Raw genomic sequence first — 14415 nt, 5'->3', positions numbered from 1 at the left:
ATTGGAACGATGTTATCTACAGTGATAAAAGTAGTGTCGTCTATTGAAAACGATTAAATTTGTAAATAAATTATCTAATATTTTAAGATTAGGAGTAATTTATAGTGATGGTCAGTTTATGTTCGCCTTACAGTGTTAAAATAAGATACACATTTCATGATTTATAAAAATTTATTGAATGTATAATATATAATATTAATTATAAAAAGTTAAGTGTGTAATAGTTAATTTTCAATATAATGTCAAAAGAAATGGAAGTGTTAGAAGTGAAAAAATGTATTTCATCGAAATTGTGGTATATAGCATACGAAGTATTTCGGACATATAATTATCATAACATTTGTTCGGAACAAAGTACAGAGATGATTCAGAATACAGATTTTAAATCTGTCATCAAAATTGATATGTAAGTAACAAAGAAAAAAATGAATGCATATATAATAATTAATTTTCGTTATTATTTTAGTGACATGAAAAAGGAAAATAATTATAAATGGATTGAATATTTATTATTACGTAAACTTTTCCCTGACAAATTTTCTTATGATAAAAATATTCCATCAGATTTAAATAGCATTGATTTTCAAGTTGCTTTTGATTTGATTAATAATGTGCCTGAATACGTGATAAAGGTTTGTTAACACTATGAACCATTCAAAAGTCGAAGCTATTAATTCTAGTCTTAATATTTTACTAAAATTATTATTATAAAATTAAACTAAACAATTGATTTGTCCATCTAATATGAGTATTAGGTCTTACTACTTGCACAATGTATGAATTTGAAAAAAAAATTACTGTCCTGTTATCTTGGCTCTCCCCTTGTAAATGAGAACAATTTTGATAACTGTTCGATAACAAATTACAACATAAATTACATCAACGTATATGAATTCTGTTTTTTTTTTTCTTTCAGAGTTAATCGATTTGACAAATGAATGGTTCTTACAATGATCGAATACTTATCTATAATTACCTATTAAATATTTACTAATTATTATATTGTTCCAATGTAAATGCAAAAGATTCTTCTAACGATATATTTAATGACTTTTTCCAATTAACTTTATCGTATTTAAAAAGATATTTATTAAATAATCCTATAATTGCTTGCAATATTATAAATATGTGTTGTTTATATTCATTCAGTATTTCTATTTTTCCTAACGGATTATTAGATTTTTATTTGATTACATTAAAAGAAATAATGGAATTAATGATACCTAATGAAAGCTCTCTTGTAAATAAAAACAATGATGAATCGTCGTCTTTAATTCGTGATAAGATAACGATTAGTAATGAATATTTGGGAAGATTTGTATGTATCTTATCAAAAATGATCTTGACTGAATCTAAAAAGACTAAATTTTTTAAATGGCTATGTCCTATTGCATCGATAACTGATAATATTAGGGATATAGAATTGGCGTTATATTCTAGAAAAGATATGGCCTTTATCAATGAATGGAATTTATGTATGAATGAATTAAATGGACATTCGAAGTCTGCTACTACTGTAGAAGATGTGTGGCGTCTCGCACCAGCGCAGTGCTGACATCTCTCGGCCAACAGCGCGCAGCTATAGCAGCGCGCGCAGGAAAAGTGCTGACACCTCTCGGCCGCCAGCACTAACATACGCAAGCACCTCATGACGCGGTTCCGCAGGGGCATCTGATTGGCCTGACCACGCCTTTGGTTGGTCAGAGCAGAAGAGTGACCACTGCGACTGTTGCTCTCCCCACTTCCGCATGCCTGGATCGCCGTGGCGGTGCACACGCAGGAAAAACCACATCACTTCTGCTTCATCAGTCGAACCGTCCGGTCGCACTTCTCTCATCGCGCTCACTGTGTAAAAAGTATCTCCTGTGTGCAAACATTATCTTCTGTACGTGACCACGTGGCACACCACGCCGACAAATAAATATCGTCCCACGGGATCAAAAATATAATCGGGAATTTCTTTCCTCCACACGGAGTCTCCTAGGCCCATTCCTTTCTCCGCGGCCGTTCCTCGCGTCGGTGTGAACGCGCCTTAACGCGCCTAGTAACCTAGGGAAAGAATATCCCAAATTGGTGACCCCGACGTGATACCGAGGACCATCTTCAGCAGCCCCACGTGCTTTCCAGACCACTGGCTTCTCAGCACCACGTGCTCGGCGACACCACGTGTTCTTCATCACCACGTGCTCTCCAACGCCACGTGTTCTCAGGCGCTGCCTATCTTCGTGTAAGTACTGACTTTGCCTTCATCACCGGCACCTCTTCGCCTCAAAGAAAAAAAAAGAGAGAGAAGAAAGAGAGAAAGATGCCCACCACACGCGCCGAGGCTTCCCAGCGCGACGCCGAGCGTCAGAATACGGCACCGGCCACCACGCCGACCTCCGACGTCTTGACCACCGCCTGCACCTACGCCGAGGCCGGCCAGCCCAGCGACGCCGGACGCCGACCTGCTCGCTATCCACCCTTCACGCGTCGACATCCGGACCTCTGGTTCGTGCAGCTGGAGGCCATCTTCATGAACTACCGGATGCACTCGGACGACGAACGCTACTACGTCGCCTTAGCAGAATTGGACCAGGATACGGTCGAGGAGCTCCAGGATGTGCTAAGGACGCCACCAGCTACCGGTAAATACGAGCAGCTGAAGAAGCACATCATCGCTCGTTTGGGCGACACGGTGGAGAGACGGCTGCAGAAGCTGTTCTCCGGCCTTACTATGGGCGACCGCTCGCCGTCTCAGCTCCTTCGCCACATGCGCCACCTCGCTGGCGACAACGTCAGTGACGACGCCATCAAGGTCCGATGGTTCGACCTCCTGCCTCCGCAAATCTCCCAGTTACTGCGGCTCCTGCAGAATATGGACCTGGACGAGCTCGCCGCCAGGGCCGACGGCGTCTGCGAGTTCGCGCCGGGTGTCTGTGCTACCCAAAAGAGGCGCTCTCTCTCTCCGCCAGGCACCGCCCTATCCGGGCCCCCACTTCGGCGGGACCACGTGGACGGGGAACACACGGCGATGCACGCGACACTCGCCAACCTGACCCTCTCTAACAATCGGATGGCCGAGCAACTCAACCGGATGACCGATCAACTTAACCGGCAGACCGATATACTCAACCGGATGGCCGACCAATTCCACCGGTTGACCGTCACCCTCGGCGGTCGATCACGCTCTCGCTCACGCTCCCGGCCACGCGCAGCCGGGGGGGCGCCACGTCCACGAGATCGCCCTGGTGTCGCTACCACCGGAAATTCCAGGAGAGGGCACTGCACTGCATCCCACCGTGTAGCTACGAACAGGACAGGGCGTTAAACGAGTAGCGCCGCCGCACAACTTGGCGGTACACGGTGGCGCCGCTCGATCCTTCTCGGACTTCCGCCTCCACGTTCATGAGAGCTCGCTCAGACAAGCGATGCTCATCGACTGCGGCTCCGTGGTATCACTCCTGCCGCGCCGCCTAGTTTCCGGACCGTTGTCCCAGGACAGTCTCCAGCTCATCGCGGCCAACGGGTCACCGATCCCCACTTACGGACGACGCCTACTTACGCTCACCCTGGGTCTGCAACGCGAGTTCCCCTGGGTATTCACCGTCGCCGACGTGCCCGTGCCCATCCTAGGAGCGGACTTCCTCAACCACACAGGCCTCCTGGTGGATATTCGAAGGCAACGACTGATCGACCCGGCCTCTTCTAAGGAAGCGACGATGCACTACCGGAAGGCTTCCGTTCACGGGGTCGACGCCATCGCGGGACCCCTGGATCTCCACTATCGCACCGCCTACGACAAGCTGCTCGCCGAGTACGCAGACCTCGCCCAGCCCTCCGAGAGGGGAGCAGCGCTTCAGGGCTCCTCGGTGGTGCATCGCATCACAACCTCCGGACCGCCTGTCTTCGAGCGACCGCGCCGCCTCTCCGGCGAGCGCTTAGCAGCGGCGAAAGCCACGTTCGACCGCCTCCTGCGTCAGGGAGTCATCAGGCCTTCGTCGAGTCCATGGGCCAGCCCTCTGCACCTGGTGGAAAAACCCACAGGCGGGTTCCGAGCTACGGGAGACTTCCGTCGTCTCAATGCCGTCACGCTTCCGGATCGCTATCCCCTTCCTGTCATCGAGGACCTACTCGAGGATAGCGGTGGCTGCTCGGTTTTCTCGGCACTGGACCTCCAGGAGGCATACTTCCAGATTCCGATGGCCAAGGAAGATATCGAGAAAACAGCGGTCACGACGCCGTTCGGTCTATACGAGTTCCAGAGGATGCCGCTAGGTCTTCGGAACGCATCACAGACGTTCCAGCGGTTTATGGACTCCTTACTCCGGGACCTACCGTTCGTCCGAAGCTACATCGACGACCTTTTCATCCGGTCCGCCTCGCACGAAGAACACCTACGTCACCTACGGATGCTCTTCGACCGTCTACGGGAGGCCGGACTATCCTACAAGGTGGACAAGGTCCAGCTCGGACTGCCCAGCGTCACCATCCTGGGCTACCGAGTCTCCGCCAACGGCATCCGTCCTCCGGAGCGCAAGATCGATGCCATCCGGAACTACCAGAAGCCTACCACACCAAAAGGCCTGCGACGCTTCCTGGGCGTCATCAACTTCTTTAGGAGGAGTCTACCGCATGCAGCTCACATCCAGGCGCCGCTCAACCAGCTTCTTCGGGGTCTTCCCAAGCGCAGCCGGCGTCCGCTGGTTTGGAACGACGCAGCAGATCGAGCCTTCGAGGACGCACGACGCAGCCTTGCCGGAGCAGTGGAAACCGCTTTCCTGTCGCCTACTGCTCCTCTTCGGCTGGCTACCGACGCATCCAGCACGGCCGTTGGTGCCGCGCTCCTACAATTGGTTAACGGTGAATGGCAGCCTGTCGGTTTCTTCTCGCAAACATTGTCACCGACGCAGGCTCGCTACAGCACCTATGACAGGGAGCTCCTAGCCGTCTTCCTAGCAGTTCACCACTTCCGACGTATCCTCGAGGGTCGTCCGTTTACAGTATTAACGGACCATCGTCCGCTCACCTTCGCGGCTAACCAACCCTCGGACAAGGCCTCACCACGTCAACAACGTCAGCTGGACTTCTTGCTCCAGTTCGACATCACGTTCCAGCACGTGGACGGCGCAGACAACGTCGTCGCCGATGCTCTCTCCCGGACGACGGAGGACGCTCCAGCTCCGGATGGGCCAACGAACGCCACTACGTCATCGCCGACGCCGCCAACCTCAACCTGCGCCACAATCAGCTTGCCTTCGGCACTTAGCCCGGAGACCATCGCCGCAGCACAGGCCAGGGATGACGAGCTCCCATCGCTCGCAGCACGCACCTCACTCAACCTTCAGCGCCTCAACGTCGAAGGATTCGAGGTGACCTGCGACATACACGACGGACGAGTACGGCCATACCTACCCCGCTCGCTCCGCACAGCCGCTTTCGAAGCCATTCATAGTCTGGCTCACCCGGGTGTCCGCGCAACGGTACGGGATGTATCGAGGCAGTTCATCTGGCCCGGTCTACGTAAGGACATCACCGCATGGGCACGCGCATGCCTACCGTGTCAACGCTCCAAGGTCGCGCGACACAACCGCGCAGAGCTTTCCCGCTTCCAGACCACGGAAAGTCGATTCGAGCATGTGCACGTCGACCTCATCACACTGCCCCAGGTAGGAGAATACCGGTACTCCCTTACCATCATCGACCGATTCACCAGATGGCCAGTGGCTGTTCCTCTCAAGGACATCCGGGCAGAAACCATCGCCAGGGCCTTCACATCGGCTTGGATTGCGGACAAGGGATGCCCGCTCACCATCACCTCGGACCAGGGCACCCAGTTCGAGTCGGCACTCTTCGCCGCACTCGCTCAGGCCTCGGGGGCCACCAGAATCCGCACTACACCTCATCACCCTCAGGCTAACGGCATGGTAGAGAGGTTCCACCGAACACTCAAGGCAGCACTAATGTGCGCTCGAGTTCCTTGGCCCGACGCACTTCCTCTTGTGCTACTCGGCCTACGGAACGCGTACAAGGAGGACTTGCAAGCCTCGCCGGCAGAGATGGTCTACGGCACAACGCTTCGCGTTCCCGGCGGTTTCTTCACGCCCAGCAGTTCACCCGTCGACCCGACCTCCTTCGTCGGCCGACTACGGGGACTCATGCAGACTCTAAGTGCTACTCCGGCAACGGACCACTCTCGCCACCGTCCTTTCTTCTTCAAGGACCTCCGAACATGCTCGCACGTTTTCCTGCGAGTCGACACGGTCAGAAAACCGCTCGAACCTCCGTACACAGGACCACACAAAGTCATCCGCCGCATCAATGACAAAGTGTATGTCATCCTGGTGAACGGCGCTGAAAAGTCCGTGTCTACAGACGCCTTGAAGCCAGCATACCTGGACACCTCGGACGACCACCCGTCAGACGCACCCGCTCATTCGCCTGCTCCGAAACTGTCGACATCCGCCCAGACTCCAAAGAATCTGAACCGTGCACCGGCTCTCACCGCGACACAGTCTTCGGCACCGCCTCCGCGGTCGCCGACTTCATCGTTCTCACCACTACCAGCGCCTAAAACTCGGCCAGTGACTCAGGACCCACCTCCGGCGTCCAGACCTCTCATTGTCTCGCCACCGCCTTCCGCCAAACCAGGCACCATCATGCCTAACAGCGGAGCACCCAGACAGAAGCATCGGCCCAACATCCTCCGCAGAGTTACCTTCCGCCTGCCTCCGGCAGCCGGTCCAGAGGGGGAGTGGCTGTGGCGTCTCGCACCAGCGCAGTGCTGACATCTCTCGGCCAACAGCGCGCAGCTATAGCAGCGCGCGCAGGAAAAGTGCTGACACCTCTCGGCCGCCAGCACTAACATACGCAAGCACCTCATGACGCGGTTCCGCAGGGGCATCTGATTGGCCTGACCACGCCTTTGGTTGGTCAGAGCAGAAGAGTGACCACTGCGACTGTTGCTCTCCCCACTTCCGCATGCCTGGATCGCCGTGGCGGTGCACACGCAGGAAAAACCACATCACTTCTGCTTCATCAGTCGAACCGTCCGGTCGCACTTCTCTCATCGCGCTCACTGTGTAAAAAGTATCTCCTGTGTGCAAACATTATCTTCTGTACGTGACCACGTGGCACACCACGCCGACAAATAAATATCGTCCCACGGGATCAAAAATATAATCGGGAATTTCTTTCCTCCACACGGAGTCTCCTAGGCCCATTCCTTTCTCCGCGGCCGTTCCTCGCGTCGGTGTGAACGCGCCTTAACGCGCCTAGTAACCTAGGGAAAGAATATCCCAAAGATGTCATTAGAATATGCAATGACATATTTAAATATAAAAATGATGATAATGTTATGATTTTAAATGAAATGGAAATACTTAGGAGAATAATGACACAAAAATCACATTGGTTAACAGATATCCTAGTAAGTATTAATAGTTTTATTTTATTAATTAATTATATTTGTTCCCAGTCGTTGTAATAATTTTGTTCTTTCTATTTTTCTTCTTAGAATATATGTTACATTTTCTTAACAACCGGTAATTTTAATGAAGTCTCAATGATATTGTCATGTACTTCATTAAAAAACTTTTGAATTGTTTTGTTATTCAAATTTTTAAATCATTGTTCGAAAGGTGATAACGAAGACTTACAAAACTGGACAGACAATGCAATTGTATTTGAAGTAATGGAATTTGTATTAAAGAATTGTAATCTGAGTATTTTTAACGATCATACTTTTCATAAATTAAATACCACGTTAAAGATACATATTGAAATTATTCAATGGATTTTGAATTTAAAAAGTTCAGAAGTTAAAGAAGAAATGCAACATGGTATAGAATTAAGAAGTATTGTACATGCAATACCATTAAAACGTCTATTGTATCTTTTGGAAAATTGTACAGTACTTTATTTATTAAAAGAAGCTACAAATATTCATGAAATAGATCATAATCAAATCAAAGAACTATTACAACGTACTGGAGAACCTGACAATATTTATCAAGCTTATTGCAGTATGGTAAATGCATTAAAAGGAATTTTACTTTGTAAAAATTACAATGAGAAGTATTCAAATATTACCAAATGTTTCTTCGACATGGAATCATATTTAAACACCTTATATCCATTTACATTAAGATTGGAGACAATGGAAAATATATTTTCTTTCCTTTTCTTAAGTTACGGCGATTTTTGTAATAATGAAAATAAATTGCAAGATTTGAATGCTGTGCCAAACGAAAAGCCAACGTTTACTCACAGATCAAACAAACACAATAATAATAATCATTTTATTTCTAATAAATACGCTGTTAGAGATTTATTATATTACTTGAAAAATAGTATTACGCATATGGAGATCGAAATAAGGAAAGTCAGAAATGATCCAACGTATATGGAAGAAATAAAAGAATTAACTCAAAGAATATCTAATTTAGTCAAATTGTTGGCTGATGCAAAATGGAGATTGAATCTTCATACGAATTCTTATTTTATTAAAAACGTAGGCTTACCTGAAAGCTACACCTGTGAAATGAATCCTAATACCTTATTAAAGGAAAATATAACGTATCCACAAGAGAGATTCAACGATGTTGTTTTTTATCAAAATCAATCATAGCAGCGATTCAGAAGATAACAAAATAAAAACGGATAGCAGCTCCGAAGCAGATATTATTATGTTTAACATCTGAACAAGAAAATATGATGAATCCATTAAAAACATTAGAATATTTATATCAAATTAATGACATACATACATTAGCCCAAATAATATTAAATAATATTAGTAAATGGCAGGCCTCTGTATGCGAATGTATTTTAATTCATACACTTAATCATTCGGATAGTAATAAATTACCTTTACATTGTAAATTACAAATAAATGAAATATTACGCAGAATAACTATTTTCCGTAAAATGTTACCATATTGTGGAAATGAAAATAATAATATGTGGTACGATGTGGCATACTGTACCAAGAAAATTGATCCGTTTGATATAATACAATCGTTGATCAGTGCTGACAAATTTGAATTATATTTAGAATGGTTCGAGTGTCAATCTTTTACATTAGAAGCACAATCCTCTGTTGCGCAAGATTTCTTCATTGGTTTATTAAAAAATGAGAAACAAGATTTTAAACAAGCTTTAAAGGTAAACAAAATTAATTACGATATATATGAATTATTAAGTTCTTATTTACAAGATCAATTTTTGTTTCAGCTTCTTCAATCGTTACCACATAAATTATGCAATTGCAATGAAATTATGTAAAGCCGTACTTAAAAAGGTTGAATCTACCAGTGCACTAACTTTCCTCGTTAATTATTTCCTACAACATTGCAAGAAAACTGAAATCATTAAATATAAAAGAACTTTGATCAGTATAGATATTTTAAAAGAATTGTAAGAAAAAGAAAGATCATTGTACATTCATCTTATAAAGGATCCACTTTTAATGTTAGAACAATTATTAATGAATTGTAAATTTGAAACTCTTCAAAAAATATTAAGCGTAGTCTCTGTAAATTTGCAAGATACAGGTATATCAATAACTGAATTTGATGAGACTATAAGGTTTTACAGTAAAAAAGCGTTAGACTTTAGAGTTTTTTTACAACGTGACATTATCGATAACAAATCAAGAAGTATACAGGAGTCTATTTTGGATAATGAAACTAATGAATTTATTATGCCTGCTAAAGTACCCACAAAAGAAGAATGGATTCCTAATGACAAGGTATTTTTTTGTTTTGTTTTGAAACAGCATAATATAGAAAATGATTTATTTTTAATATCAATGTTATTTATTAAAAAATGATTGCAGGCCAGAGAATGTAGCTGTTGTCAAACAGTGATATTCTCAATGTTTAATAGAAGACATCATTGTCGTAGATGTGGTCGTGTGGTTTGTGCAGTTTGTTCTCAAAGTCGTATGCAAGTTCCTGGATATCCAAGTTCTGTATCTGTACGTGTTTGTGAAGATTGTAAAAATCAAACCACTTTACAAATAAATATGTCACAAGGAGGAGTATCTACGCCAAATAGTGAAATATTAGATTATTGGAGATTGACAAGAGATGAGGCACATAACAAAACTATTAGAGAAGAATTTTCATTCGAATATGCTCCTAGTATTTCACTATGTTTAGCCATTCTGAATTTACATTCTGATCACAAAGCATACACAAGGTATTTATTCATTGAATGTGTGTGAAAATACATTTAAATAATAAAATATATTTATAGAGTAATATAATAATTATGTTAATTACCTTCTTTTACATCCTTCTTTTACAAGATTTTTTTTTTTTTTTTTTTTTTAATACGTTTTCTATTTAATGCTATAAAAGGTTCCATAATTTCATGTTTTAAACGTAGTTTATCAGTCCCAGCTGATAAACATTTTTCAGCATCTTCTATATTCTGAAGAAAAACGTTAATCTCATTTTATTTATTATATTTTTTTTAAATTAATGATTCATTAATTAGAATAAATATAAATCTATTACCTTAAATTTAACAAACGCTGTACCTCTGGAATAATCAGTCATACGGTCTATGCATATTAGAGCATAGTAAACTGGACCGAACCTTTCTTCCATACATTCTTTGAGTTCATTATTTGTTGTCGAAAATGGTACGTTTTTTAAAAATATGGTTTTACCATCTTCAACATCATTAGACTCACGTTTGAAATTTTGTCTCCTAATTAATTCTTTGTCGTCCTCTTCTTCTTCTTCTTCTGATAAATCTTGTATATCCTCTTGATTTTTTTCAGTCGATCTATAAATTTCAATTGATAATTGATAATATATATTTTTTAAGTAATATATTTGTAAGAGTTAATTTCTTCATTACTTACAAACTTATATAATCGTTTTTAGAATCATCATTTTGATGTTCTTCGCATTCCATCTTTATTTCAGCATCAATGTTATCTTCCTTTATATTTCCAGGGTTATTTTTATCTTTTTTATACTTACTTTTTGGTATCGCCCAATCAACCACGATGGATCTACCTTGAAGTATCTTCATGTTTGCATGATGTATTGCTTTCGCTGCACTTTGTACATGATCAAATTGTACAAAACCACAACCAACAGATTTTCCATTTTTCTTTAATATCTTTACTTCTTCAAGTTTACCATACTCATTAAAATATTCTTTTAAATTATCCTCTGTGAGCTACACAATAACAACAAATATTTAAAATTAAGAAAATAAATTTGATATGTTTAATAATACAATAAAACCACTTACTTGAAATGGCAGATTTCTTATTATTATCCTTGCTCTCTTCTTACGAACATTTTCTTTATAAATTTGTTTATTTTTTAACGAATGTATATTTTTTCTTTCCATAATTTAGAATGTATCTTAAGAAAACTAGTATTTGAGGTTAGGTACACTTATATGAATAGGTTATAGATTTTCTGTTTAGTTGAAATAATATACTTGTTAAAAATATAAAAATATCAGAGTTTTTAAACGTTTTTATATAGTTTTTATAATTAAATTAGATAATATTTTGTATGTTTTTAATTGTATATAATATTTATAATAAAAACACGTGCATATACTTCTATAAATGTTGTTTTCATGCGTGCGCACGTTTTCTAGGCGCGCGCACTTTTTCATGCGCGCGCACAAGGCTCTCACGTGGGAGAAAATCACGTCACGTCGTTGCATCACTAGATTGGAACGATGTTATCTACAGTGATAAAAGTAGTGTCGTCTATTGAAAACGATTAAATTTGTAAATAAATTATCTAATGTTAAGAATAGCGTATATAAGATACGTTATGTCTTCTCACTCCGTCACCCCTACTCTTTACCCCTACTTCTCCTATGGGCCGCACAGTCCCTTAGTACAGGGTGCTGTCGCGCCCTGCTAGCGATCCCATTCGTACGATAATTATCGTACGCGTACGATAATTTGAGGCCCTGTACGATCCAAAATTCGTGGTGTAGGATCCAATTTGGAATTTCGAAGATTTGATGACCTTTTTTTTTTTTTAGTCAACAAATTTGGGAAAGGTTCAGCACCTCCCCCTACCACCACCACCACCCTACCATGATCCGTGTACGATCTCTGAAAAAAAAGGTCATCAACTTTTAAAATGTTGGAACTTGCACTCTTTTTCCACATTTTGAAAATCTCGTCCGAGAAATTGTCGGATTTCAAATTTTCCCGGGGCGTACGATAATTTTCCGGTGCGTACGATAATTTTACGCCCCTGTGTCGATCAGACGAGCTGTCTCTGGGATCACTGGGGACAAGATATTTTGCCGGTAGGGCGCGCTGCTTTTCACAAAGTACTCGTTTAAATACTTACGCGGAAAGTTTTGTTGCTATTGACAGCTCTGAAAAAAAATATTTTAAGAAACGTGAAATTAATATTATTTAATGACTACACAAATGTAATAATCAATTATTTGTTAACATAAAATTTTTAATATTATTTTGAGGTTACACACTTTTGGTGATTTGAATAAAGCCATTTTTTTGACCCACCCTAATATGCACGTGTTTTGAGGACCGAAAAGTAATCAAAATTTCTTTTTTTGCGAAAATATTTATTTGCAAATAAATATTGTTATTATCAATAATCTCCTTTATTTTGTACCACTGCATTCCACAAATAAGGCAATTGTTTGACTGCAATAGAACAAAAATATTTCGATATTTCATGAAAAAACTCTTTCAAGTAGGTTTTCACTTCTCCGACATTGCTAAAGTTTGTACTTCTTAATGAACCATTTAATTTACTGAAAAGGTCTTTCGACAGCAAGAGATCTTGTGAATAGGGTGGATGAGGTAAAAGTTCGAATCCAAGCTCCATTAATTTTCTATTTATTATTTCTGGAACATTTCTTGTGAAATTGTTATCTTGTTGAAGTCTCTGGGATCACTGCTCCTCACGTCTCCAAACTACTGCGGTTTCTACGAACGGTTGATCTGGACAAGCTCGCTGCCACAGCTGACAGCTTAATCGAGTTCTCGCCTCGTGACGTCTCCGCCGTCCGGCAGATTCCTCCTGCCCCGCTGCCGGCCGCTGGTTCTCCGCCAGCTTTTGCCTCGCACGGGCCCGGATCCATGCCTGACTTCGTCGCAGCGGAATTAGCGGCGTTTCACTCGACGCTTGCCAGCCTGGTCGCGGCGATAGATCGCAACATCGATCTGCTGTTTCAGATGTCTGTCGCTTTCAGCAACCTGCCCGAGCTACAACCACCGTGGACTAGTCTACCGGCTACTGCTTCAGCCCCGCCGCGCGCTGCGCCGGCGTCCTACCACGGGGGCCGCTCTCACAGGATGCTCCAGGAAGACGCTGAACTCCTCCGGGAACCTTGGGAATCCGAGGCTAACCAGGCTTTAAACTGATTGGACCGCTGTCTCAGTGCGCCCACGTCGCCTCTTCGGTGAACGTTCAGCGCCGGCTGAGTCTACTTCCGACCGCTTTGTTCAACTGAGTCATCCGGCTGTTTTCCAGCCTTGGTCCTGCTTCTCCTTCTCGGACAGACTCCGGGCAACGGGTGACTTTCGTCGTCCCAACACCTTCTCCACTCTGGTTCTTTAGGAGGCTTGCTTCCGCATCCTGTCAACCGTCGAGAAGTTCGAGAAGGCGCCCGACGCAGCCTCTCAGCAGTCGCGAAAATTGCCATCCTATCGCCTTCGGTACCACTTCGTCTCGCCACCGACGCGTCCAGTTTGGCCGTCGTCGCTGCGTGGCTGCAGCTGGTCGACGAAGGAAACGGCGATCTGTTGGTTTCTTCTCCTAGACGCTGCCATCATCACAGGCTCGCTACGACACTTACGATCGGAAGCTCTTAGCCGTCTTCCGGGCTGTGCATCACTCCAGACGAATCCGCAAGGGACATCCGTTCACAGTGGTGACGGATCATCGGTCGCTAATTCACGCAGCTCGCCAACCCGCGGATAAGGCCTCACCTCGACAGTAACGGCGACTCGCTTTTCTACTGCAATTTAACTTGTTCGTTTCAGTATGTATTCGGTGCAGTTAGCCTCGTCGCCGACGCCCTCGCATGGACTATGGAGGACGCTCCCGTCCCAGACCGGCCAGCGGCGACTTCAGCCTGCATCTCTGTAAGCCTACTTTCTGCTCTCGGCGAGGACCGTCGCGGATGCACAAGCTCGCGACAACGAGCTCTCCATCGCTCGCAGTATCCACCTCCCTCAAGCTCCGGCACCTCAACGGTGAGGGAATCCAGGTGACCTGCGACATACACGGCGGCCGAGCTCGGTGCTTGCGAATCATATGCAAGTGAAGATATTGAAGAATTACTAGAAGAACTGGCTTTAGACGAAGAAGAGAAATTGAACTGAATTGAATTGAATTCGAACACAAAAAAACAACAATGTATTGTTTGAATTGCCAAAAATCGCTACAGATGTGCTTGAAT

The 14415-nt window shown here is 43.9% G+C and overlaps 3 protein-coding genes across 5 annotated transcripts; 2 read left to right on the top strand and 1 right to left on the bottom strand.

The window, feature by feature from the left end:
- Window positions 1-6: 6 nt before the first annotated feature.
- LOC149030697 (uncharacterized) lies at window positions 7-1052 on the top strand. Of its 2 annotated transcripts, XM_089178452.1 has the most exons (3): window positions 7-406; window positions 467-632; window positions 917-1052. In XM_089178452.1, exons 1-3 carry the CDS (start codon window positions 240-242, stop codon window positions 920-922), a joined length of 339 nt encoding a protein of 112 aa, XP_089034578.1. In that variant the 5' UTR covers window positions 7-239; the 3' UTR covers window positions 923-1052. The 2 variants fall into 2 exon arrangements, with proteins under 2 accessions (XP_089034578.1, XP_089034577.1); XM_089178451.1 differs by lacking the exon at window positions 917-1052 and having other exon boundaries at window positions 10-406; window positions 467-910.
- Window positions 1053-7280: 6228 nt separating this feature from the next.
- Window positions 7281-8636, top strand: LOC149030696 (uncharacterized). 2 transcript variants are annotated; one of them, XM_089178438.1, is made up of 2 exons: window positions 7281-7408; window positions 7496-8636. In XM_089178438.1, exon 2 carries the CDS (start codon window positions 7673-7675, stop codon window positions 8606-8608), a length of 936 nt encoding a protein of 311 aa, XP_089034564.1. In that variant the 5' UTR covers window positions 7281-7408; window positions 7496-7672; the 3' UTR covers window positions 8609-8636. The 2 variants fall into 2 exon arrangements, with proteins under 2 accessions (XP_089034564.1, XP_089034565.1); XM_089178439.1 differs by having other exon boundaries at window positions 7297-7408; window positions 7620-8636.
- A 1516-nt stretch (window positions 8637-10152) lies between these two features.
- Window positions 10153-11395, bottom strand: LOC149030695 (RNA-binding protein 28-like). The gene is made up of 4 exons (XM_089178445.1): window positions 11254-11395; window positions 10856-11178; window positions 10503-10776; window positions 10153-10416 (listed from the first exon to the last, which is right to left on the bottom strand). Exons 1-4 carry the CDS (start codon window positions 11353-11355, stop codon window positions 10285-10287), a joined length of 831 nt encoding a protein of 276 aa, XP_089034571.1. The 5' UTR covers window positions 11356-11395; the 3' UTR covers window positions 10153-10284.
- Window positions 11396-14415: the final 3020 nt, after the last annotated feature.

Source organism: Polistes dominula, unplaced genomic scaffold (genome assembly GCF_049000335.1).
Source record: "Polistes dominula isolate Pdom_NZ unplaced genomic scaffold, Pdom_raw_medaka contig_77, whole genome shotgun sequence".
NCBI lineage: Eukaryota > Metazoa > Arthropoda > Insecta > Hymenoptera > Vespidae > Polistes > Polistes dominula.
Note: the sequence above shows the minus strand (reverse complement) of the source record. Positions and strands in the feature narration are given on the sequence as shown.

Bases quoted from the DNA above. Each gene is read 5' to 3' on its own strand.
- LOC149030697 (XM_089178451.1), top strand. From the start codon at position 240: ATGTCAAAAGAAATGGAAGTGTTAGAAGTGAAAAAATGTATTTCATCG. The intron at 407-466 runs GTAAGTAACAAA...TTATTATTTTAG, and splicing joins TCTGTCATCAAAATTGATAT to TGACATGAAAAAGGAAAATA.
- LOC149030696 (XM_089178438.1), top strand. From the start codon at position 7,673: ATGGAATTTGTATTAAAGAATTGTAATCTGAGTATTTTTAACGATCAT.
- LOC149030695 (XM_089178445.1), bottom strand. From the start codon at position 11,355: ATGGAAAGAAAAAATATACATTCGTTAAAAAATAAACAAATTTATAAA. The intron at 10,777-10,855 runs GTAAGTAATGAA...TGAAATTTATAG, and splicing joins AAAAACGATTATATAAGTTT to ATCGACTGAAAAAAATCAAG. The intron at 10,417-10,502 runs GTAATAGATTTA...GTTTTTCTTCAG, and splicing joins CAGCGTTTGTTAAATTTAAG to AATATAGAAGATGCTGAAAA.